We start from the raw sequence: 24,561 nt of genomic DNA, 5'->3' as shown, positions 1-24,561 counted from the left end.
TCTCCTAATCCGAAAAACTCGCCTATTTACGTATAAAAGCGCGTCTTTTTTGTATAACCGATTTTAATAAAGGTATTCGCTTTTTACTCTTCTATTTTCGAAGCCTATAGCCTTTTAAAACGCGTCGAATTGTTAATCGAGAGGGTAAATAGGGAGTATTCGCTCTAAGGGCTCTATAATTTATTCGCGGGTTCCGACGGGCTATCCGATAGATATATCGAATAGTCTGATCGCTGATCTTAGAAGGTCTACTACTTCTAGGCGATGATTTAAGAGTATAGTGTTGCTAAAAGCGATCGCGAGTCCGGTAAATTGTAGTACGGCTAAGATTTAAATCGCGAGCGATTTTAGTAAGACTTAAGCTATTTTCGAGAGCAAAAATAATCGCTACGCGAGTAGATTCTGATAATTCATTATTTTGCCTACGATTTACACTAATTTCAGTGCCAAAATATCGTATATTCGTTGTGGTAGAGAGAAAAGAAAAAAAGGGTTAGAATATGGATTTTACTAAAGTGGGGTGCTGTACCCAGACTTTTGGACCCCGTTGTATCACGATAAGAGAATAACTAACAACACTAGGCGGGTACAGAATAGTAGTCGTCGAGGGCGGTAGGTAGTCAAATACGGGCACTACGGCCCAAAGCTACGGGTGGAAAGGCGGCCGTTTCTGGCCTCAAAAGCGGTCATTTTCGGCGTCAATTTCACAGGTCCTCAGATTCTAGATGTAATTTTCATTTTATTTACCATCTCTTTCCAGATAATAAAGAATAATCTTAGTCCAATGTCTTCATTACTGCGACCTTACTTGATCAACGAAGATATTATAAGAGACTGATTCCGCAGATCAAACTAAATAAATACTCGGACGAAAAATATCATAGCAACATCGCACTCGTAAACAAGAAATCATAGCCACACAAGCGACAGAACAGTACCCATCATACACAAAAGACCCGAAAACCCAGTAACCCCACTAGCACTTGACGAAGTGGTAGCCCACGGCACAGAAGTTGTGGGACTAGGCGGCGCTTTCAGGGTTTCATCAGGATGGAAAACAGCAGGCTTCGGCGGAAGATCGTAGGTGTTCGGCAGAGTCAAGTAGAGTGGACTGGTCACAGACGGAACCATGATATAGGTGTAACTGAAGAACGAGGCGCCAAACTCGATCGTGGAATCATTTTTCGTCAATGGTGCCTTGCATCGATGAAAACCTCCGTCCCCATCATACCCGTTATGAGGGGTATTCCCCGGGCGATCTCCACTCGCGAACAGGAATTTGAAAGACACGTCCTCGAGCTCGGCACTGCTCGTTTTGAGCTTGAGGGTGACGGAGAAGTTCGAGCCGCAGAAACTGGCAGAGGGCGGTAGAAGGGTCCAGTCACTGTTGAAATTGATGCTGGCGCGGTATGACTGAGGCTTGCCTTTTAATTTTTCCAGATTTGCGGAGTCTCGATACTCTTGGCGCTCGTATTCTTGGATCGTCACCTTGTGGGTGAGATTGACCACGCCGTTCTGGAGGAAGACGCCGTTCTCGGAACCTGGCAAGATGTACCATGGCTTGGATTGCACGCGATTGGCGTCGTAACTCGGGACTCCGCCTCCAAAGATCAAAGATCCATCATTCCATCCCGCACGGCCGAGGTTCAAGCCAAAGGGAACGGTAGCCGTCTGGTTGTAGGATGCAGAATTAAGGCTTTGCGAGTAATTCAGAACCGAATTGGGCCCCAGTGTGACCTCGTTGTATTGGTTGGCCTTCAACCTGTAAGGAGCATGCGACAGAGAAATATTGGCTCGAACAATTTCGTTCGAACCGGATTCTTCAACTGGAGGAAATGATGTGTGGTTGTTGATGGACAGTCCGGCGGTTTGCGGGTAGTACTTCAACTTGCCCTGTTTGTCCCGTTGGCTGACGTACGGGCCCCATGATACTTCGTACATCGCAGGGTCGATAGCCGCTAAGGAGGCTCGCCAGACCAAGGAGGTTTCCATGGGACCCGAGGCAAGTGCAGCCGAGGGCGTGTATGAGTCTGCGTCACTCACATAAATATAAGCGCCAGAGAGCGAGGCCAACGAGGCCAGCAACAAGATAACAGAGGTATTTGGCGACATTGTGGGCAACAATGAATCCAAGCCTTTGCCAGCGGCAGTGATGTCGACACGAACCCTTTTATGTGCCCCCTACCGGGGTCCTGAGATCATGGCGATCCTCGAATGCCTGCATCAAGCGCGATTTATTTCTCTTGGTATGACACATAGCGACAGCATCGGTCTCCAATGAAGACCCGGGTGTCCAACCAACTAAGCAAGATGCAGTTAGTTCCTGTAATCATTGGTGATACACGATCAGCTGGGCTGCGGCGATGAGGCGGGCGGCCCCTTTTCCCGCGGCTACTGACCTCGAGAATCCAATCACGTACTTGTCGACCATGCGTGTGCCCGATGATCAACAGGGTTCCCCCCAGTCAAAGGGGCCTGTGATTGGGGCCATCTTGTGCGGGCGACTTGGGGTCGTGCCCCGTCCCCACAGGGTCCTGCGCCAGCTGTGGGAGGGAAGTGTTCTTGGTCACGTCTTGCGCCAGGATTTGACGCCCGTGGCCCGGGGAGGAGCAAATATCATGCAAACGCCCGGGGGGGGGGGGGGTGTTCTTGGCACTTGCCGAAGTATACAACTTCTTGTGTCTCTCTATGTCTGTTTCTCCCCTCCTGGTGTTGAGATGTGTTATTTGAAAGAGCATTTATATCACCTTGAATGACTTCGCATGATCTTTCAGTATTGCAATGCCTAGGGATTACTTCGAGTCCACACGAAACCGGCCACGGCCGATAATGGAGGGTTTCAGTTTCTGTGCGCAGGGATCAGAGGGCCGCTAGTGTGTAAACACAGACATCAGTATTGAAAATCCAGTTCTATCGACCCTGGCCTGTCGCATGGCCCGTCGCGCTGGCCCTATGTTGGCCCTTATGTTGTATCCGACATTGGGACGGGATAACCCTATAGGCGAACGAGCGCTGCTTCACGATGCCCCAGATCATGGCCCTAGCCCCATGGCTCCATTAAACGAGTCACACCCTAGTATAATGGCATCATGGTACATGTATAGGTAGGTATAGGATGTGATGGAACAACTGGGATATTGATTCAGCCACTATAAGAAGGGGCAAGAAATCTCGCCCCCTTTTCTTCTAATTGCCAGTTTATTCTGATATTTTTCAGTCTTATACGCCTCAATACTTCGATTAACACAATGCGAGTGTTGCTCCTTCTGCTTGGGAGCCTGTTGGGTTTGTCCCTTCCTTGAAGCGGTGGAATATCCATATTATATCACCATCTAATATTCTTTTCTGCCAGTTCTATCTATCAATGCCCTCCCAGGCCGGAAGAATACCCTCCACGAAAGGATCAACAAAAATGACCCCGACGAATTCCCCAACTGGTGCGAGGTCTGTAAGAGCTCACACAATCGGACGTCTAAATCATGGCAGAGGCTAGAAATGGATGACTGGCTTGGCACAATGTAAGAAATACCTCTTTAAAATATCTTTTCGATCATTAACCCCAGGACATAGGAGTGATTCACTCTGGGATGGAACAGATGACAGCTTCAAGGGATCTTTTGTGGAAGGAATCGAGAGCAAGATCGAAGGAGATTTCGGAGGAATTAAATGCACTTTGTTTGTTCCATTCTTCCTTTGGAGTGAACAGACACATCCAAGGCAAGACTAACTATTCTTCACGCTCTATAGTGACGATTGTGGATTCGACTTTGCTGCAGTGACTGATCTCTGCATGGCAAAGGGCTGGAATGCTTTCTATCTCTACGTGCTGTTCGCCATTTCTAACCTGCAACTTTACCTGAAATCTCTACGAGAATCATTCGAACATGTATGCCAGAATGCGGCTGATGATGCAGGCCTGTTGACGGATACCTTTGCTGATCATGACTCCTCGCCCGATGTCAGTTGCCGGAAGAAAGTAGATTCCCCTGCCTCAAGAACATGCTAACTCATGGCATTTTTCTAGAAATCGCCATCGTCAGCATTGATTATCACAAGCGCGGTCATGGCTGGAATAGCCGCATTGATTATTCCCGGGGGAGAGGCGTTGATGCCTGCGATGGCTGGTGCCGGTGCAGCGAGTGCTCAGTTTGGGATAGCCAATGGTATCCTCACTGCCATTAAAGATGCAGAGCCAAAGTCAGTTCTCTTTCTCTCTCTTTTGTCACCTATCTCCTGCGCAGCAAAAATGTACTAACACAACAACAGCCCTGCTCTTTCTTTCGATAAACAGTCCGCAGTGCTCTCGCACACCATCTCCGAGGCATCCACAACGTTTTGGGACCGAATCACCAAATGGGGCGCCAACATCCTGGAGAAGAATGTCGACATCGACTCCCTGTCCGGCGGCAAATCCCCATACCACCAGCAGATGAACAGTGCGCCGTGGGCCTTGCACGGCGGCAAATTTTCAAGGGAATCCACTTCAGACACCTATAAGGGCTTCAAGGATTCAAGCAGGGTGGCCCTGAGAAGCGGACAAGTTTCCTGGCTGTGGGGACAGGAACAGATATTCATCGTGAAGGTGTCGGAGCCCATCAATGGCAAAGCGCCCTGTGACATGGATCTTGATGGCACGCTTGACCTCAAGGCTCGCGTCTGTGAGGATGGCACAGCCTGGTTCTTTATTAAGAACACCGGTCTGGATGACGATTGGCAGGCCTTTGATGAAGTCCCCGGGTATAAGTCGCTGAATGACTGGGACCTTGATCCGCTCACCTTTGCGAAGGCGGCCGAGGCCAGTCAGAAAGCTTGCGACTGCTGGAAGCCGGTTCGCAAACCCGGTGAAACTATCGATTTCATGCAAGGAGAACATTCCCCCAAGGGAAGCTATATGGTCAATCTTCCTGTCTGCGATCTGGATCGTATGAAGTCCGAGGGGGCATGGAAAGGTTCACCTACGTCGAATCAAGACGTGGGCGAAAGAACGGACGATGTAAGTGGGTTTCTCTTTTTCTATGGCTGCTTCGATGGTGATGCTTGAGATGCAGGGCTAACGATGCCCCTAGGTCTGGGTCAGGTTCTATATCAATAATGCATGCTGGAAACAAAAGGTCGACGGCGCTGCTTGGCCGTACGAGAAACTTGAGCGTCCCAAGAAGGTACACGGGTGCTATGTAGGCTGTTTCTAGACATGAAAGGATTTAACTAAGGTCTAGTAAGTTTTATACAGAGGAATATAGTGAGAGCAATCATCCAAAGGCATTTCAATCACTTACTTTATTGATTCTCTTTTGAATTATTGTTTTTGTTATCTTATTTGTTGGAGAAAAGAGAATTACCCTAGAAGCATCTATATCTATTGGTCATATAGTACCTTGAGTCGAGGTTAATTAGGCTAGAGTATACAGTATAAAAGTAGTGGCTAGCGGCTAGTTCGCTTGGTTTTAAATAGGAGGAACTAAAATAAAAGGAGACTATAAATTATATTAATATAGAAAGAGCCGGGGGTAATAGTCAGAGGAACGGGCGTAGCTACTATATTTTAACGTACGAAAGGAATTATTATATCGAGTTTAATATTGATGATCTTGTTCTACGCTTTAATATATTAAACTAAAACGAGAAGTATATTCTGGTTCTCTATAATTTTATGACTCTTCTTAGCCCAAATACTGTAGTCTATTTTTATCCTCTTATCAAGTTAGTCAAGATACGAATTGCTAAACTAAGAGCCCTAGTCTAATCCGTCGTGATCGGATAAATGTTGTCCTCTATATCCTATCCGTAAATATATCTCCAGGGCTAGACCGGGGATAGTAATCTTCTTTTACTCGGGCCGTTCTCCCTTGCTACAAAATTATTTGTAGAGATAAGCTTTTCGTAGTTTAGGATCACACGTTTAAGTATATCCTCTTCCAGTATCGGCCGCCTATCCCGCTGTTCAAGAAGGACCTAGATATATCCTCGTTGGATTTTTCGGATTTTTCATTTATTTATTTCTAAATTATACGCATATAGAGATAGGTATTCCCATTTTTTACCTTCATATAGGAGTTCGATACTATTTCCGTTGAGATGGGAGTTCTGTCAGCAGTCTCCATCACTTCCCAGATCGCTGTCGCGGCTGTTGTTGATAGCTAGCTAGCTGCTTTATTCAAACCATAGCTGACACCGCTCGTCCCACTAGAGTATGGCCCAGAACATCTCTAGCATGATACGCTATGACCAGTCAAGTAGCCCGACTAGGGAGGACCATAGCAACAATGCCAATTCCTCACGCCATGCCGCCCGCTACTGGTTGGAGGGCAGTACGACCATCACGTCCATGGTCTCTCAGCAACCAGCTCGGGCGAGGTGAAACAGAAGTCCTCTGCCCGTGACCTATTCAAGCACCAATAATGACACCTCTAGCAGGAAGATTTACCCCAGCAGCGAGACTACATGTGGCCACTGACACCCTCAATACGCCCTGGTCGTAGGCGTGGGAAATCAACCCCCATTCCTCTGTTGTCATGCCAGCATCTAAAGGAGATGATTTCCTTCACTAACAGGAATAACTCAGGGTCCGTGAATACGCCAATATCTGCTGGTGAAGATTCAGAACATGTGAAGCGTGGCTTACAGGTTAAGGCGCAAAAGAGGGCGGAGCCAGTTGAAATGGCGAATGGCATCGCTTTTTTACTAAGTGATGCGGCTTTATTTGTTACCGGTGCTTTTTTCAATATAGATAGAGGTTGGGTGTACTAGATTCAAGTAAGCTGTCGAACGAAATACTACTATACCTATCGGGGTAGGCGCGAAGACCTATATTTAGTATTTGTATGCCGTAGATTTATCAGAATCAAGGACTATCTATACATCTACTTGTAGTATTGATATTAGCGTAAAGCCCTGATTCGTTCAAGTCGATAGAATTCTATAGCTATGATTATTATCCATGAATTATTACTACTATTATTACTATCCCTTTTTATGTTCATATAGTCCATAATAAATCGTGGTATATAAAAGGGGCTGGTTAAAAACTGGTTGTGTTAAAGAGAATCTAAAATTCAGCCCCAGAGACTTGTTCATTCTCTGGAACAAATATATAATTCTACCGAGTGAGCCTTCCCTAATCAATCCATCATCTCCGGCAGTAGCCGTGCCCTTGAGTCGCCCCATATCTTCTACGCTGCAGGATGCTCCTTTCTTCCCTTGAATGGAATAGTATAGTGGAGAATCAAGCAACCCTAACCAGTCTGGCTTCGGCCGGGGTGCTAATCTTGAACCTTTGCAGACGGCCCCCAATGTCCTTATTTCCTGTCGGCTAATTATAGGGAAGGCTGACACTCCAGACTCAAAGATGGGCGCTGTCAAGTCAAAGGAATATTTAATAGGGAGTCTGGCCCCTGCACCGACCCCAAAATTACCATTCCCCCCCCCCCCCCATCTTCTTCCCTGCTATCCAATTCACGATGCAGCTGAAGACCCTTTTCGCAACTGCCGCCTTCTCGGTCCTCGCCCACGCACAGGGCTTGGGGCTCGGGACTCTCTCGACCGAGTCGTCCACCAGCCACACTCCCGCGCCGTCGCCCAGCCTTGCGCCTGACTCCACAATCGAACTCAGGAACGATGACGGGACTTGCAACTTCTACTTCAACAACGTGCTGAAATGCAACGGGGACACGAGCGCGAATGGAATGGGCCGCTTCAACACAGATACGAAAGAATGTGAACAGTCGGACGGCATGTACCACTCGGACCCGAGCACGAGAGCTGTTCTTTGCTCTTTCTTTGCTTTTTCTCTTTCTTGTCATCTTTTGTGATAGACTAAATTTGCTAATTAATCCTATTGGAACAGACAAATACGATGAGTTCCAGTTGGATCCATTCTTTTGTGGTAGCGCGTTGCTGCTGTACTATTACAAGGATAGCTCTGACAGCGGCGCGAAGGCGGGTCAACTACAGTTCAACAACGAGCATGGTGATTATATCATCGATATTGGGTTCAAGCCAACTACTGTCAAGGCTGCTGGGAACCTGAAGTCGGTTTAACTTGACCCTGTCTCTTCTGAGATGCTGTTCCAAGTCTACGAATTATATCCGTAATGAATATACTCGGAATCTTCCTCAAAGTCAACAAGTATATATCCACACTCACTCTACCCATAATCTTCACGTCAATTCTGGCTCTCTTATTGGCTTGGACTAGTTCTGCTGAAGCTCACTCTATCAAAATATGGAGTTCTCCCTTTGAGTTCTCTCTTCTTTCTCTTTCTTTTTTCCTATCTTTTCTTATACTGATTTTATAATATTATAATCATGTTTCAAATCATCTTTTAAATTATTTTTTAACTACTTTTCTATTATCTTATTTTTATCCTTCTGCTTTTAAGGTAAATATCAGCCTAACAGAGTATGCTATATTAGGCTATAGAGTAAAATGACACCTGTGCTCTATAGTAGTACTAGTAGTATATATAAAACTAACGTTTCTTTCTTTCTTTTCTTTTCTTTTAATTCTTATTTATTTTATGTAAGTTTCTCTTCAGAAACAGACAGCTGTGTGACAGGTAACTAAAAGATAGATTGTTGAACTGGGATGAGACTCCCTTGGCAGCTGGCACGCCGGTGTAGGGTGGATCTAGTACCAGTCGACATCAGTCGCGAGTATTAGCCATGTCACACCACTGCCAACAGCAGAGTTCCACGCCCTCCCCGACAATATAGAAAATAAACCACCTACCCAGCTACCGCCAGACAAGTCTCGGCCGCGAACCTGCATTCTCCACCCCAAATTGGGCACATCGAGTCAGCCACTCCAATCCATCGGTATGGACTTTTTGGTCAGCTGGATCCAGTTTTCCAACCGTGGAAGCAGTGTAAATGAAGGAATGCTGTAGTCGATAATGTGTACGGAGGTTGGTTGCCTCGCTGTACCGATGCACTGATTTGCATCCTGGGTACCGACAGAAGAGCTCATGTTTGTATATGACTGGATCACTAAGATCAATCCGTGGGAGCAACTGTGCCTTCTTTGCCATGAATCGAAGATAGGGTATGACCCCATTATCTGAACCTTTTGGTTGGTCCTCTGGTAGCGGCATCCGGATCATTGATCCCCTTGGAGCGCGTTTCTCTTTCTTCTTTGGCTGCTCTTCATGATCAACCGGGGCCATCATATCGGTCTGTGGTCGATTCGGATATACTTCACGCATATGCCGATCGCGATGGTCTTTCCGAGTGAAGGGTTCCAATCGACATTTCATCAAGCACAGCAATGCTGTGTTTTTCTCTTCATGACCGGGGTGATCATCAAAGTGTCTAAGTGCCAATGAGGGTAAGGAAAGAAGATGGAATAGTGGGAGGGTTAGGGAGCTTTAAATACTTTTTGGATTTTGTGGGGTGTTGCGATATTTGCTAAGACTGTTCCTTTTTTTTTAATAAAATTCTATATCTCGTTATTTTCGATAATATCTTTTGAAATAGTTTTCAAGATGTCTTTTTTACTATCTTACTTATACCTTTTAGATTCTGTAGGTCTTGTTTATACTAAATTGATGGGTAGTTTTATAGCTTCTTACTTTATTTTTATACACCCTCTTCACTCTTCTTTGTTTATATACCTTCTCTTCGATTTCTATCTCCTATTTTTACTGTTCTAACTCATGTCGAAGTATACTATTACACATTCTGCGGTAATGCCTTAATCCTATTTGCCGCCCTGGATATATTGAAGCTAGTTGTCGCGTATCAAGAGACGCTTTTCTACCACCGCTCGCGAAGTCCTGCTCCAACATATGCCAATGACAAGCTGTTATTGTCCCCCGCCCCCCCACCTTTCTTTTTTTGCCTTCTAACTTTCTCTTTGCTCTCTGAAATGTCATTCCAGATATTTTTAGAGACCCTGGCTTCTCTTTTTCAACTTCTATCTTGACATCCCGTGAGACATAGTTCCCTCTGTCCCAACCCCTCCCCTCCCTTCCACTGAGTTTCCACTAGCACAAGCATCGCAAACCCTGGCGGTCAATTCTCACCAATCTAGTACTCTCTTCTGGTGAATGGCTCTAGTCGGCACTTCTTTAGACATAGCAGGGCAGTTTTTTCATTTTTTTTAAGCATCTCGAAATTTCGGATGCTTGCGATGTTTGTGTTTGCAGGGATCCTTGCTGGTTGGGTACGCCTCGCCGCAAGCATCGCAGACCCAGGCAGTCAGGTCTCGTTGGTCTAATGGACTGTTGCGTTGCTTTGATTTATCCCGAAGTCGCTGGAAATAAAGAGAGATACTCTGTTTAGCCACAGCGATATTGATCACCTTTTCAATAAAGAGGGCAATTGAGTGTGAGAAGATGAAATGGTAGGAGTGTGGGTGAGCCTTAAATACTTTAGGTTCCTGTAATTTGCAGGTTTTATAGACGTTGAGATAATATAGTATAGCATAGTAAGATGCTATTTCTTTTTCTAGATATAAACTTTATAATATATATAGGTTTAAACTGTCTTTTAATTTAGATCAAGTTTTATGCAGTTATTATTTATATAAAAAGGCTATAAGTCAACACTATTAACTATGAGTAATATATGATGTAAAGAATCTAATATTGAGATTTAGTAAAGAATTGCTTTAAAAAGAATATTATAATATAAAGTAAAATAAGGTTTAGAATAATGTCTAGAATAACTCCTTAAATAATATCTAAAATAAAATTTCCAAGTATAGATCAAAGAAGACAATATAGATAGTGTTTTATATATGCTTTTATTTCTCGATAAAAACATGATATAAATAGAACCCTAAATCTATTCTAGGGTCTAAAGACAGGAAGCGCGTAGTTTGGCACCTAGTGGACACGGACCTCGTGGATGAAGATGTCGGCGAAAATGGTCTATGCTATAATCGAATTGTCGAAGAAGAAAACTATATATATAAGTATGCTTGCGAAGGTTTCGTTCTGGGAGATTATGGTTTTGTTCTGAGAGATAAGCTCATCAAGCTTGTCCTTGATGACGCTAATCTCTGTACTGAGAATATTGTTGTGTATCTGAATCTGTTTTTCAGGGGCGAGCAGAGTCCATATGGTAACTGACTGTAGTTTTAGTCCTCGTCCTGCTGATATGAGACTATGGCCTCTGTTGTAGTGTGTTGGGGCCCTGGGGAGGAACTGGTAGTCCCTCAATCAGGTCATACCCACCGGGGGTTGGGATTTTATGAATTCACCAGCACTTTCAGACGCCTATAATATGAGTGACATACAGTACTAAGTACCACTAGAGATAATTAATTATTCATCATCTGAAAAATCCATGGATGTCAAAGTATACTGCCCATGCTTGGCCGATCAGGGCCCGAATTTATCCGCGTAAGCCAAACAGCAGCCCCCTCATACCACTGACCAATTTTCCTCAGTCGATAGACAGATAACCGTCTTAGTCTGCGACGAAACCGAATAATAATCCACAAAATCAAAACCAAACACGCAGCACTGGGCAGCGCAATCATCCAGAAAAGACTCTGGTGGAACTCGCCGTCACGGATATCAACGCTGTTCATGCCAAGATACGAGGTCACAAAGGACAAGGGCAGGAAGATGACCGTCACGACCGTGAAGATAATGATTGCTTTACTGTTGGACTCTTTCCGGACTTCGATCATTGATCGTAGCTGTTGCCAGGAAAGAAAATCAGTTTAAGATCATTCGGTGATATGGGGTGATATGGCAAGTAGCACAGCTGGCAAAACGGGCACAACGGGAAAAACATTCTTACAAGCATAGAGGTCTTCTCGGCCATATCTTCCAGCTCATGGAGATCGCGTTTCATCTGCTTGATTTGCTTCCTGCTCTGGCTGATGCATTGCAAACTGATCTTATCCTCGGCGTGTCCTGTAACTGTGCATACCACACGCATCAGCTCAAGCACGTTTAGTTGCTGATCGAGGACAGTGTTGACAATATTTAGCTCCTCGCGCAACTGTTGAATCTCGTCGAAGACAGCGGCATTTGGTGTCTTTCGAACTTGGAACTCCTGTTTTGAGATTCAGCACTGAATTTCATGCTGGCATGTAGTTTTCAATAAGGAAGTCTCAATATACCCACCATGTGAGAAATGTACTTTCTATAAGTTCGCAGAAGATCAAACCCGATTTTTGGACTGTGCGCGTCACTCTCCTTCTCAGCTGGCATTTTTACCAGCCGCTCAACGACCATGGTCATGATGGCTTCGGAATCAACTCGTCTGAATACCTTGGCCTCGCTATAATCACCGGCACGGATCATCAGTATAAGCTGATATTTGCCATAGGTCAAAGATCGGTGCAGTTTCTCCGCCCACGCCTGCAGAAGATTCCATTCCTGGCAGGCCGTATGGCTGATCTGGCTGCAGATGCAGACATAGAGAATAAGGGGGTTGAACGCATCGACCAGCGCAGAGGGAAGGAAATATGTCGTGGGCTGCTCGTTTCCGCCACGAGAGACACCAGCATGGATTTGCCGGACCGTCTTGCAAAAGTATGAGACAACGGCCCCAACCCGGTCTAGATAGGCGTCCGTAAACTAAATTCAGTATCAGCCTTTTCCAGTGTATGCTTCAATAATACTATGTGTCCTACTGACGTTGCCGGCCGCGATCTCCAGCATAGCCCCATAGAACTTCCTGATGAGCCGATACTTGTCAATGCTCTGGTAATGCACGGGCACAAAAGCATCCAAAAGCTCCATTGCGCTTCCTACCACCTTCTGTTTCTTCTTCCATGTAGTCCGCCTGTCAGCAAGGTTGTCGTTTTCCTCCAGTTGGATCAGACTGTTTCCGATAATCTCCATTCGGGCAAGTACCTGCATCCTGGTGGTTTCCAGGAGGTTATCCATAAAGTTGCGTTCCATGGGATGACCAAGGAGGAAGAACGATGCTTCAGCGTCGCGCTCTTCCAGGATTGCGTGGATGTTTTCATCCTTGTCTTTGAACTTTTCTGGGGCAGTGCTATTGATTGCTGTATTGTGAACGGAGGAGTTTCCTGTCACCGTATGCTGAGTTTCCCATGCAAATATTGGGCATAGCGGTGGTTTTTCTGCAGGGGATGGTCCTGTATTCCTCGCTTCTTCGTTTGGTTCCAAATCTTGATCCAAGACTGACAGGCTTGGGCTGTGGCTTTCGGATGACGATGAGGGAGCTTCTGGCAAATGAGAATATGTCGATATAGGGGTTGACTCTGTTGATCTTGTTGATGGTGATGTGCTGATCAAGCTCTCCTGGCGGGGCGGTAAGTCGATATTACTTATTCCCGCTGTTCAATCATACGGCTAAACTTTGGTACTCACCTTGGTGGTCCAGGCATCATTGTAGACTTGATAAGCAAATGGATTGGTTGGTTCGGGGTTTGCATTAGTCTCAGATGCCATGTCATCATCCCTCTCAATGATAAGGTAGTCAAAGACGTTGACATTCGTATGGCTCTCGTTCAGGGCCTCTGTCTGCTCGGGGTCTGTGGGGTGTGTTTCTGGACTTGGAAGTGGTGAGCTGTTTGGCGGAAATTCTGGATCATCCTCTTCATGTATGCTTCCACTCTGAGTAATATCTTCTGTGGAAGATAAACTTCTTTCAGAAAGAAGAGCATCCTGTCTGGCCTCGGTGATTGAAGAACCCTCCTGAGGCGTGGGCGCATGCCACGTGAATAGCGGCCGAATAACCTGATCATTTTCAGTAGCAACACTCCGGATAGACTCCTGGTCATCTGGAGCAGTTTTATCGCTCCTATCTGTATTTGAAGTCTGATGGGTTTCTGTTTTCTTCGTTGCTCTCGACTCCATCATTGCCAAATCCGAATCCACATGCACGGATTCTGCTCTGTTGTCTGTCAGTGGAAGAGTTTGATCACCGTCTTTGATATCAAGAATATTAGCTAGGCCAAAACATTTGTCAACCTTTTGGAATCATTTACCATTCTGAGACTCAGATTCCCTGTCGTCTTCATCGTCTGTGAGGATTCCCTCGCCGTGTGGATCAAGTGCCGAGGTCGGTAATGGTGGTTGTTGAACATCAGCCGGCAAAAATTGCGTAGCTGGCAATGCTTCATCTTCGACATCGCCTACAAAGCTCTGTAGCTCACTGGGCTTTGACGTTGGCTCTGGCGGAGCCTGAGTGCCTTTCTCATGCTGTTCGGGAGAATCCACTCTTGATTCCAAGGTAGGCGAGATGGAAGTAGATGTTTCTTGAAGACCCCGGGGTGTAGAGTAAGTTTTCGGTGATATGGAGCTACCTGGGTCCCTCTTTTGGGTCCTCTCGTCAGTTCCTTCGCGTTCTGAGCTGCCCAGTTCCTGGCGGTCACTCGAGTTATCGAGTCCTTCCTCACTTCTAGATCCTTCTGGGCGTATTCGAGAAACAGACGATGCGGAATTTGAGGTCTCTCTTGGCCGGGGCACGTCTTTTGTTTTCATGGGTGATCGAGGAATGACAGTTCTCGGTGAGCTGCCCTCGCGCGACGAAGAGCGGCGTTCACGCTGTTCCCAGGTGGGAATATCCAGTGCTGGCCTATTTGAAGAAACTTTTGATTGGTTTTGTGGCTGTTTTATCGTAAGCTCAACCATGCAGCCTGGATAGATTTTCTTGTCCCATTCTGCAGGGGCAATGGGCCCTTCGGGTCCGGTCAGCACATATTCACCCGTGACGAAAGCCTTGAGATAGTCTGGGTTGCGCTGCATTTTGGTGCCAATGAGCGAATACATTTTCTGTGGAGAGAGAATGTTAGCTCCTAGAACCATTTGCATGCTTAAATGTGATACTACCATCCAAGTTTGGCCAACACGCCATGGGATCGGTAGCTCAGCCCCTGTGGGGTCTTTCAGTCGGATGGGCCTTTTATCTTGTCTCCAAGCGCCGTCTTGATTTTGCACTGCGAGAGCTTGGTGTGATGACCCCGCATCAGGTCTGTCTCGGGGACGGCTGTGGGCTCTCCGTTGAATGGCATTGTCGGGGTAAGCGGTGGTATACGACATGGGGAGAGAAACAGCATCCCTCATCAGGGGTCGATGAATGGATTCTTGCAGCACGGGTCAAAAGCGGTCCCAGCTTGTGTTTGTTCCATATAGGGGACGAGTCAAGGAAACCCAAAATGTCTGGCTTACCAGGGGCTCTTTGATGTGTGTCAGGAGGTACCGAAGCGGTGGCATAATGGCTTAGTGTTTCAGCTCTATTGTAGATTGGAGGGTAGTTGTGCGGTGATTCCATATAAGGAGAAAGTCTCTGAGAAGGGGGTTGGTGAGGAAGACTGAATGAAGGTGATGGGTTAAAGGTACCCCCAGCAAACATCTTGACGCGCACCAGCTGGTTTCCTGGTGGGTCCCTTGGTGGCATCGAGAAGCTATATGGGCTGGCTTGATTTTCTGGTGCATTGGTATAGGTGACTGGCGCATGGTCATAGGTGGGAGGTGGAGGAGGAGACACAGCTGGCTCTTGCGGCGCTGGCTGTTCAGGATCATCGCGCGACATTTGCGCAATACGAATGGTGATATCGGTATTCTCTCTTTCCCGGAGGGTTTCGATCCAATTGACCTCTGATATTGGGTTCTCTTCCAGAAGAAGCTCAAACTCGTCTCTCCAAGAATCTTCTAGAAAGGAGGCTGACAAGCGGTTTTCCGGTTCTAGAAGCCCGACAAACATGCTGATCATTTCCTGTGGAATCAGAATCTTTAGTATCTCCAGCGACTCAAGGTCACACTATTAGTTTGGACCTACAAACCACGTCTGGCATCTCTCCTTCGGAAGGCAATATTGTTTGCCGTCGAGATCGACTAGACGTATTTGCGATGCATTGGGATTGGACTCTGGCTTTCGGGCTTGCTCAAGACTGATGTATCCTTCACCGAGATTCCCGAGGTCAGTAGAGCCCATGCTTAAAATGAGATCTGGAGTCATTCAGCACGGTGAAACCATCATAGGTATTCCTAAATAGAGCGCATACCTTCGTTTATGAGAAGCATCCAGATCTGCGGCACATGGAGCGCATCCAAAGTTTCTCTGGCATTGCAAACCACCTGGTTGGTATCTCGCCACTCGGTAGATTCAAACGAGTAATGGAATTGCAGCAGGCTTCTCACAGGATGAACTGATGCTTGGTCATGCTGGGGACGCAGAGGCGTGATATTCAGATAAGGGAAAGCAAAAAATGCCACCGAGCATTGGCTCTCGGGGTTCGGGCTTTCATCATTGTTGTTTTTTCCAACAAATTTCAGCGCAGTTGGTTCCAGGTAGTTGCCATGAACAAAGCTTTTCTCATTCCGGTCTCGCAGGTGCTTGAATACTGAGAGAATAAGAGCCCGGGCTACTTCGGGAATTTCTTTCAGTCGGAGGGCTTCCATCTGCCTCAGAAATGTTAGTCTGGTAAACCAGGACCAGGGATACCACATACCTCCAAGGAATCAAGACTCATAGCATTGCTCTGGTGATGACTAATTTAAATGAGGCGTTAGTTCATTGACGTGTCAAAAAGACGAAGTAAAACCTTCGAGTGAGCCAGCCAGACATACATCCATCGAGTCTCGGGTCGAGGCTTCCCGGCTACATCATTCTCATAAGTCAAAATCGCAATGTCATGGCCACCATCCTCAGACCCGGGGACCAGTCTCGTTTGGACAATCTCGTATTGCTCGGGAGGGACTTTCTTCTCTTCGGTACCGAAAGTAAATTGATGGGTTAAGGCTCTCCCAGGGCCCTTTATTTCACCATCCTCATCGGCCGCAGCCTGGGGTGGACGAATGTTGATGACATAGTGGACCTCCGGGCTGTCTTCATCTTGTTCATGCTTTAGGCCCTCCGAGCCAGCCAAGCCGCCGCTCTTATTTTGTGTCTCGTTAATTGCTGCGAGGGGCTGCATGATACCACCCGTCTGCATTGTCCCTGGCGGTGGAGCAGCAAACGCTGGGTCGTGTGGGAGCGAAGGAGGGTATTCCACTGTATATGGGTTGGTAAGGCCCGCCGGATAGTATGGGGCATACGGGAAAGACCCATAAGGCTGAGGGTAGTCGCCATAGTAGGGCTGGTAGGCAGGTGAGTAGCGACGCCGCGGATTCGGGCGCGCAGGACGACGACGTGACACTGATCGGGGTCTGTTCGAAGTAAACTGGCGGGGTTCTCTACTTCGATTCTCGCTCGCTCTGGGATGCGATAGTGTGTAGGTACTTTCTGAGGCGATTGAGTAGCCTCCCGAAGGCGAAGACATGGGAGAAACCACCACACCCGAGGAATAATCAGAAGCCATCGCTGTATCAATGGGCACCATGCACTGGACAGCCCATGGGTGTTGGGTGCTCGTGTTTTGGAGAAGGCCAAGTAGCACTGCTGAAACCCCGCAGTTGGAGATGTTGAAGGTGTGTTGGCATCTGCAGCCCCAAGACACGAGTCACCGGGCGTATGCAGCTAAGCGATAGTATGCATCAGGATCATTCTCTATTTGGTGGAAATAAGCTTCTACCTCACAATCTACTGACCGTCGCTTCGATCGGGTGGCCTAAGGCATAGTAAAGAGTCAATATAGATTTCAAAGACTGATTCTTTTGTTTTTACCTCATTGACAACTTTTTACCCTTGTTGCTTCTCTTTTGTGACCTCTTTCTTCTTCTCTTTTTCTGCTATCTCTCTTTTTGACTAGTCTTTTTACTTTATTATATCTATTTCTCTATTTTATCTCGAGGGGGAAGGTGGCTTAGGGTAGGAGAGAAGGAGAGGGCTATATCAAGATACTGTTTACTTCTCCCAGGGACCTCCCTAAGCGCACCACTCCCTTGAAAAGAAAAAACAAAAAAGACCAGGGGTCAAAACAACCCAGTGGCTAGGATATTACTCGGACAGACAAGACAGAACAAAGCACGTTTAATGATGCAGACTTGTCACGGGAATCAAGGTGCTGATTTCGCTCGCTGAAAGGACGACCGCGGAGCACGAACGGATACTGCCCACATATCAAGCTATTTTTGGCACTCGCAGATGGGGCCTTGAGCCATCTAGGTCAACATAGTTGCTGCCTACTGGGGGGCACCTGCGCCAATGACAACACCATTGTCTCCATCTGATTATCAAGCCCAACTAACGCCTGAGACTCTTTGCCCACCCTAAAACTCGGCTGATATTTCTGATATTGGAGATCTCACCTAACCTTGGAGTCCGCGCTTCCCAATGGATGGTTCTTTCTTAGCAATTTATGTATCTAACGTCGTAACTAGTTATTGAACTAGGACAGGCTCCTACTAAACAATTTGGGGTCGCTGGACCTGTTCGCCAGAGCTCCAGTAGCTAATCTATATACTTTCCCTTGCCATCATTAACTTTCCTTAAGTGATCAGCATTCTTTCCCTTGCTTTCTACTTTTATTATTAGACTCTGTCTAACTGGCCAGGGCTGTATCTTGGCATTTTATGAGCAGGAACATACCTATCTACGGCAGTGAAAATAGGGACTTTCGGCGAGAAGTTGAAAGTAGTGAATAGTTCTAGCTTACAAAAAAATAACAAAGTTAGAATTGACGAATGCATGCTTGGAAATAAAGAATGCCGCCATATGTATTTTAAATCGAGGTCTTTACAGATGGATCGGAGCGGAGTTAATATGCCTGTACACTATGAGCACGCCGGGAATTGAGATGACTATATTGAATGCCTCAGTCAGCTTGTAAGTCTATATATACAATTTTTGCCTATATTTAAATATTTTAATAGTGCATGAAAATAGCCAATAATACTTATAAATGGAATTATTATAAAGCCAATATCAAAAATTGGACCATTAATTTAGATAAGTGGCTCAGAATATAAGGCAGTGAATAAAGCAGTGAATAAGGAAGTGAATAGGCTTAGGAGAGGGTGCTTCTAATTTCCCCTATATAAGATATATTCTTAGAGCTACGTCAGGACCTCTGCTTGTCGCCTTCACACCTTCTCCTTCTGTCCTCGTCGCCTGTCCTGTCCCTGCATACTCTGTTTCTCCTATATTCCCCTCTTATCCGGATCCATCGCTTATCTCTCTCTATATAATCCCCCCAATCCCATATATCCTCCTCTCTGCGATTGACTGCTGTGGGTTGAATTTGCCATACACCCCATCCAGATCCTGTCACTATGGGCATTAAGTGATTAACGATTGTAGAGACTCAATGGAGGACCACAGTCGACGGGCTGTGGTCTTGTTCGTGGCCCGCGCATCAAGCGGGCCAACATCTGTCAAGGACTTCCTCCACTGGAGTCTCGATTTTACAATAAGCGACTATACCCGACACTTCGGTCCTTTCCAGATACCCCCTCGGCGGTTGGTTTTCGTCCATGGCTCCAGCAAGCCATTCAAACCAACTGGGGAAGTTCGAGGCTTGTTCAGGAATCTACTCCAGGGATTGGTAGAGACTGATACGCGGCTTGCTAATTGCGGGTAAACTTCAAAATGTGGATTTTTTTTTTTTTTTTAGGTACCACCTTCTAATTGACTGATGTGAACACACCCGTGGACCTGACCTCCTGGGAATTCAAGATTGATCGGGGACGGCTGCGGGCTGTTAGTGATAAATTCAAGGATATTATGGTAGTGGGTAGTCGTACCTCCGGGTTATGAGCCCGGCACTCTTCCCCGAGAGCTAACATGCTGGCAAACAATTTTTATTATGAAAAAAAAAATTTTCTATGGGTAACAATTTTTTTTTTTTTCTTTTTTTCTGAATATAGGAAGGTAGAAGTAAGCAGGAAGTCAGTAAGAGGGTTAGAAAAGGCAGGAGCGGAAGACAGGTGAAGGAAGGTAGGTGCTACTTTCGACATTTTCCAATTTTTTTTTCTTCCTGGTGGTGATAAACTATACAGATTCAAATGATGAAAGCACATTCAACTAGCCAGCATGTTAGCACAGTGGAAGAGCGCCGGGCTCATAACCCGGAGGACCCTGGATCGAAACCAGGACATGCTATCCAATCTTTTTTTTTTCCAAAAAAAACGCCACTAGTTGAAATTCAAATACACCGTTCAATTAAAAAAGCAAGAACGATGGCCACGGTACGCGTGGCCTTCATTCTTGTATTTTTCTTTATTTTATCTTTATTTTATCAAGTCAATGGCAGATGGGAATAGGATGTTGGTGGGTGCGCAGCACCTCGCATCTAAATCCACCTCCACCCACTCACCTAACATATACATCCGATATCCCCGACTAGACCAAAGACAAAAGCTGACACTACAGTCCTTATGTCTTCGGAGTAAAAAACAAGTCATCATGGCCGAAGACTGATCACCTTTCGACCCAAATCAGATCCTACTTTACACAATCTAGCGAGAAGAAAAGATCGAAGGTAAAACAATCAATTCTGCGTCTATCTTGTATGAGGCTCTCTTCCCACACCCAACAGTCAACACGCAAAACCCAACACCACATCCAAGTAGAAAAGAGAGAAAAGAAAAAAACACCAGGACCTCGAATTGTAACCCATATATACAGGACAAAAGAGAAAAACATGCAACAGGTAGAAAGCAATCCTTGACCAGGGGAATACGAAACAAAAGAGAAAGAAACAAAAATAATCTACGGCAGCAAGGGCATATCCCCAACCCGCCGCAAGAGCTTAAACCGGCCCAGCCGCGCCTTCAGCTCCGACCAGCCCGAACGCAGCCGATCTTCGACGCGATGGTCGCCGCGCAGCCGCATCCAAAGCAACAACATGCCCAGCATAGCCAGATCCCACAGGATCTGGCGCAATGCCACCCACAGCAGCCACTTGAGCCAGGCCCAGACGCCCGACCGGCGGCGGTGCGCCAGCGTGCGCAGTTCTATCTGCTCGCGCACAGCAGCAATCTCGGCCGTCATCTTGGTCAAGGCTTGTTCGACTCGGCGGCGCCAGCGGCTGTCTCGGGGATGGACGGGGTCGTGCGAATCGCGGCGGCTGTAGGCGCCGCTGTCGACGCTAGGCCCCGACCCGGGTCGCTGGCGTTGGTGATGGCGATGGGAGGTATGATCGGTGCCTGTGTCGGTGTTGGTGCTGGCATGGTCTTGGTCTTCGTAGAGACTGTCACGGGCCTCTTCATATTCTTCGTCCTCGTCCTCGTCCTCGTCCTCATTCTCTATATCGTCCGGGTCTTCGAGGTCGCCGTCCGTTGGCCGGCGTCGCCGGTAGTACCCCCCTCTTCTGGCTGGCTCACAGGGCTCAGCACCCGTAGTCGTGAGTCGCGGTCCCCGCGACCCGCGTCGGCTCGTACATTAGGACGCTCATAGTCCTCTGTGGATCGGGCGAGACGACCCCCAATGCTCCCATAACCACTGCTCTGGTGCCGCGGCAATGGCGGCACGCCGACGGTATTCAACGGACTGGAGGAAGACGAGGAGGAAACGTTGTATTTGATCTGGTCCCAAACAAACTCGAGCTCGGCGACCAGCTCGCGGGCCTCGGGCGTTTGCGACGCATAGCGGTGCATGGTATCGATCAGGATCGAGATGTAGCGGCGTTTGGCCTCGGTGCGCGAGAGGCCGCGCTGAGCATACCAGGCGTCCCTATACACATAAACAAAGAACATCGTCAGTGGACTGGTGCTGCGAAAGAATCCGTGGCTCCAGGACCAAGAACGAGTCGACATACCACTTCTCACACTCCGCATGCACCTCCGGCGTGTTCCCAATCGGCCGATCCATCACCCCTTCGACGTCCCCCCTCTGCGCGATGTGAGCTGCGATTCCCACCCAACGGTTCCCTGTGGTGCCCACTCACCCATGCTCTGCTTGTATAGGCCATACAGCTTCAGCCGTTCCGCGGCCGGGGGACGCGCGGTCCCTGTCCGGGGAATCCTCTTGACGGTGTTGAGGGCATGGACGAAGACGCGATCTGAAAACACACGCGCAATTCGTCAGTAAATGTATTCTTGACCTTGACAGGATGAATCCCACGAACCTACAGAGTCCGACATGCTGACGCGAGAGGATGCGGTCCGGTGGTCGGCCCTGTCTTCATGGAAGCGGGGTTGGGCATCGGTTGGCGCGGAGCTTCATGGAGAGCGAGGAAGTCGTAGACAAAAGGCAGGAATATAGCGAGGTAGAATGGACAAGACGGGTGAAGTAGGTTGGGATTGCGGTGCAGAGATGGAACTCCCGAACGCCCTCGGTCCCCTCCCTGGATTTTTCTCCCTTCGGGAAAGCAATGAGTCCCCGGCAATTCCAGCAGTAGCTTTCCCCGGATTTCACAGATCACACACACACACAAAGAAAAAAAAAAAAAAAAAAAAAAAAAGGCCCAAATGCGCGCAGTCGAGGAAACCAAATGGGTGAAATGGTCCCCGTGCCTCTTGGCCGAGAGTGGCGTGGGTTTTCTCGTGGACCGCGGCTGTCGGAGCGATCGTCAGGGCACTTGTGATTCACGCGCGACCAGACTCAAAGTCAGTCTCGAAAGAAAATACAAAAGTATGAAGCGAATTGAAATAGAACAGTTGAAGTACAATGCTGGATTTTTTTTTTTCTGTTTACTGAGAAACTCCGCCATTCCCGCAGGATTCCCGATAGCTACTGTACAAATCAGGGCATCTCCACTTGCATGTGGACCTTCTACTCGAGCGTCTTCTTTACCTCCGCCGTTTCTCGCATGGCATTCTCTGCATCCAAGGCCGTGCCTGTCATAATCCCCGTGGCAGCGCGAGCCTCCTCTTTGGAAACAGGTGGCCCCGTGAAATGCTTCCGAGCATACACAAAGTACCAGAAGATACTAATCGCAGCAAACCCAGCAAAGACGACGCTGGCGTAGTTCATCGAAGACGGGTCAACGGGCAGCGTAACCGGCATGCAGAAGAGGGCGACAGCAAGCAAGATCCACGCGATAGTGATGGCGTTAATGACGTACCCAAACGACCCCAGAGAAAAAGAAGAGCCGCGGACGTCGCGGCGCCCCCGGACCAGCGAAATGAAAATCGGCAGTCCGTAGGAGGTGGACAGGCAGATGGTGGCCACGCCCGTAAACGAGTTGAACGCCGCCGTGGAACCAAAATAGATCAGTCCTAGCAGCCCGTCGATCGTCGCGGAAAGGATCACGGCCCACACGGGCACATCCAGCTTGGGGTTTACGCGCCGCCAGAGCCGGAAGCCTGGGATGGCGCCGTCGCGCGCAAAGGCATACGTGCAGCGACTGGCCGCAGTGAGGGACCCGATGCCGGCGAAGATCATGATCCCCAGAATCAGAAAAAGCAGCCCGAAGCCGCCGCCCGCGGACCCCGTCACCGTCTTGAACAGCAGCCCGATCGGCTGGCCGCTGGCCACTTTTCGTAGCATCTTGACGTCGGGCATCACGAACAAAATCGGGATGAGGTAGAATAACCCTGTGATGCCAGCTGCCACCACGGACAGCACAATGGCCTTGGGCACCTCGCGGTGCGGGTTCTGAACTTCTTCACACATCGCAGCCACCATACCATATCCGGTCAATGTATAGGCCGCCTGCAGCAAGCCAACGAAAAATGCCCAGCCCGAGGGCCATCCACTGGTCGAGGCGTCATAGTGGCCGAACACGAACTCGCCGTCCCGGCGGTGGTCCGCCATCGTGAGCAAGGTAACGAGAATCACAATGACGCTGGCAGCAGTCCAGAAGATACAGACTTTATTGATGAGGTCGAGGTAGCGCGAACAGAAGATATTGACGAGCGCGCAGAACAGCATGACAGCCCAGAACATCAAGACCGTCTGCCAGGCATTGGCGACAAAGGTTTCGTCCCACAGCGAGATGGCACTGAGAATCAGCTGACCCCCAGAGAAGATGATACTGAGCGTGACGGTCCAATTGCCCACGAGGGTCAGCCAGCCATCAATAAACGACATAAGTGGCGCCCATCGGCGCGTGGACAGCATCGCACTCCAGTAATACACGCCGCCGGCCGTCGGGTAGACAGCGCAGATCTCGGCCAACGAGGCTGCAATGGCAATGGAAATGAGGGTCACGAACACCCAGCCCCACAGGATGGTGACGGACAACCCGTCGGAGAGAGTAATGTAGAGGGTGGTGCTCAGGCCAAAGGGCGCAGCCATAATCGCAAAGGACAATCCGAGAATGCTGGTCATGCTAAGGTTTCGGGGCAGTTCGCTCTTGTAGCCCATACGAGCCAACGCCTCGTCGGCGGCGTCGGCGGTTGCAGACATGTTGAGATGAATGGAGGGGGAGCATGGACAGAAGGACAGAAGAGAGGAATTAAAAGGTCAAGAAGTGGCTCGACCCCGCATGATAACCTGCCGCGGACTCGGACCACGCGAGCTTTTGAAACGCCGCTTATCGCAGGCAACGAAGGCGGCGTGATAAGCCCCAAAACCAGGGTCCACCGGTTTCTCCGAGTATCCACAGGGTCTCATCTACAACCCTGGATACTATTAATGGTGAAGAACTCGCACACATTTTACAAATATTTCATATATGGTTGTCATTGCATTCAAATACATCAAGGTCACGCTCGGGTGACGGCTGCCACATACATCCCCCGGAAAGTGTGGGGACCATTGTGCGCCAAGATGGGGAATAAAAAACAAAAGAGAAGGGTATCAAGAGAGGGAGATAGAAACAAACAAGGTTGTCCAGGAATCTGGCATCTTGAAGAAAAGAAATTT

The 24,561-nt window shown here is 47.9% G+C and overlaps 6 protein-coding genes across 6 annotated transcripts; 2 read left to right on the top strand and 4 right to left on the bottom strand.

Moving 5' to 3' along the window:
* Window positions 1-909: 909 nt before the first annotated feature.
* NUU61_006538 (uncharacterized protein) lies at window positions 910-2,112 on the bottom strand (the record flags this gene model as incomplete). The annotated part of the gene is made up of 1 exon (XM_056657066.1): window positions 910-2,112. One exon carries the CDS (start codon window positions 2,110-2,112, stop codon window positions 910-912), a length of 1,203 nt encoding a protein of 400 aa, XP_056509866.1.
* Window positions 2,113-3,248: 1,136 nt separating this feature from the next.
* Window positions 3,249-5,219, top strand: NUU61_006537 (uncharacterized protein; the record flags this gene model as incomplete). The annotated part of the gene is made up of 8 exons (XM_056657065.1): window positions 3,249-3,285; window positions 3,353-3,518; window positions 3,571-3,675; window positions 3,748-3,958; window positions 4,025-4,197; window positions 4,267-4,993; window positions 5,067-5,159; window positions 5,217-5,219. The coding sequence occupies 8 exons, from the start codon at window positions 3,249-3,251 to the stop codon at window positions 5,217-5,219; spliced, it is 1,515 nt and encodes a 504-aa protein (XP_056509865.1).
* A 2,238-nt stretch (window positions 5,220-7,457) lies between these two features.
* Window positions 7,458-8,037, top strand: NUU61_006536 (uncharacterized protein; the record flags this gene model as incomplete). The annotated part of the gene is made up of 2 exons (XM_056657064.1): window positions 7,458-7,794; window positions 7,844-8,037. 2 exons carry the CDS (start codon window positions 7,458-7,460, stop codon window positions 8,035-8,037), a joined length of 531 nt encoding a protein of 176 aa, XP_056509864.1.
* A 3,256-nt stretch (window positions 8,038-11,293) lies between these two features.
* Window positions 11,294-17,251, bottom strand: NUU61_006535 (Mg2+ transporter protein CorA-like/Zinc transport protein ZntB; the record flags this gene model as incomplete). The annotated part of the gene is made up of 12 exons (XM_056657063.1): window positions 11,294-11,644; window positions 11,749-12,006; window positions 12,078-12,533; window positions 12,594-13,226; window positions 13,296-13,855; window positions 13,916-14,702; window positions 14,760-15,013; window positions 15,099-15,645; window positions 15,709-15,878; window positions 15,935-16,331; window positions 16,382-16,421; window positions 16,500-17,251. The coding sequence occupies 12 exons, from the start codon at window positions 17,249-17,251 to the stop codon at window positions 11,294-11,296; spliced, it is 5,205 nt and encodes a 1,734-aa protein (XP_056509863.1).
* A 3,269-nt stretch (window positions 17,252-20,520) lies between these two features.
* NUU61_006534 (uncharacterized protein) lies at window positions 20,521-21,893 on the bottom strand (the record flags this gene model as incomplete). Its single annotated transcript, XM_056657062.1, has 5 exons — window positions 20,521-21,056; window positions 21,113-21,483; window positions 21,569-21,656; window positions 21,698-21,811; window positions 21,878-21,893. 5 exons carry the CDS (start codon window positions 21,891-21,893, stop codon window positions 20,521-20,523), a joined length of 1,125 nt encoding a protein of 374 aa, XP_056509862.1.
* A 631-nt stretch (window positions 21,894-22,524) lies between these two features.
* NUU61_006533 (putative GABA permease) lies at window positions 22,525-24,102 on the bottom strand (the record flags this gene model as incomplete). The annotated part of the gene is made up of 1 exon (XM_056657061.1): window positions 22,525-24,102. One exon carries the CDS (start codon window positions 24,100-24,102, stop codon window positions 22,525-22,527), a length of 1,578 nt encoding a protein of 525 aa, XP_056509861.1.
* Between the last annotated feature and the right edge of the window lie 459 nt (window positions 24,103-24,561).

The sequence above is a fragment of the Penicillium alfredii genome, assembly GCF_028826965.1.
Source record: "Penicillium alfredii strain IBT 34128 chromosome Unknown utg000009l_segment0_segment0, whole genome shotgun sequence".
Taxonomy (NCBI): domain Eukaryota; kingdom Fungi; phylum Ascomycota; class Eurotiomycetes; order Eurotiales; family Aspergillaceae; genus Penicillium; species Penicillium alfredii.
The sequence above is the reverse complement of the archived record's forward strand: the minus strand, read 5'-3'. Positions and strand labels throughout refer to the sequence as shown.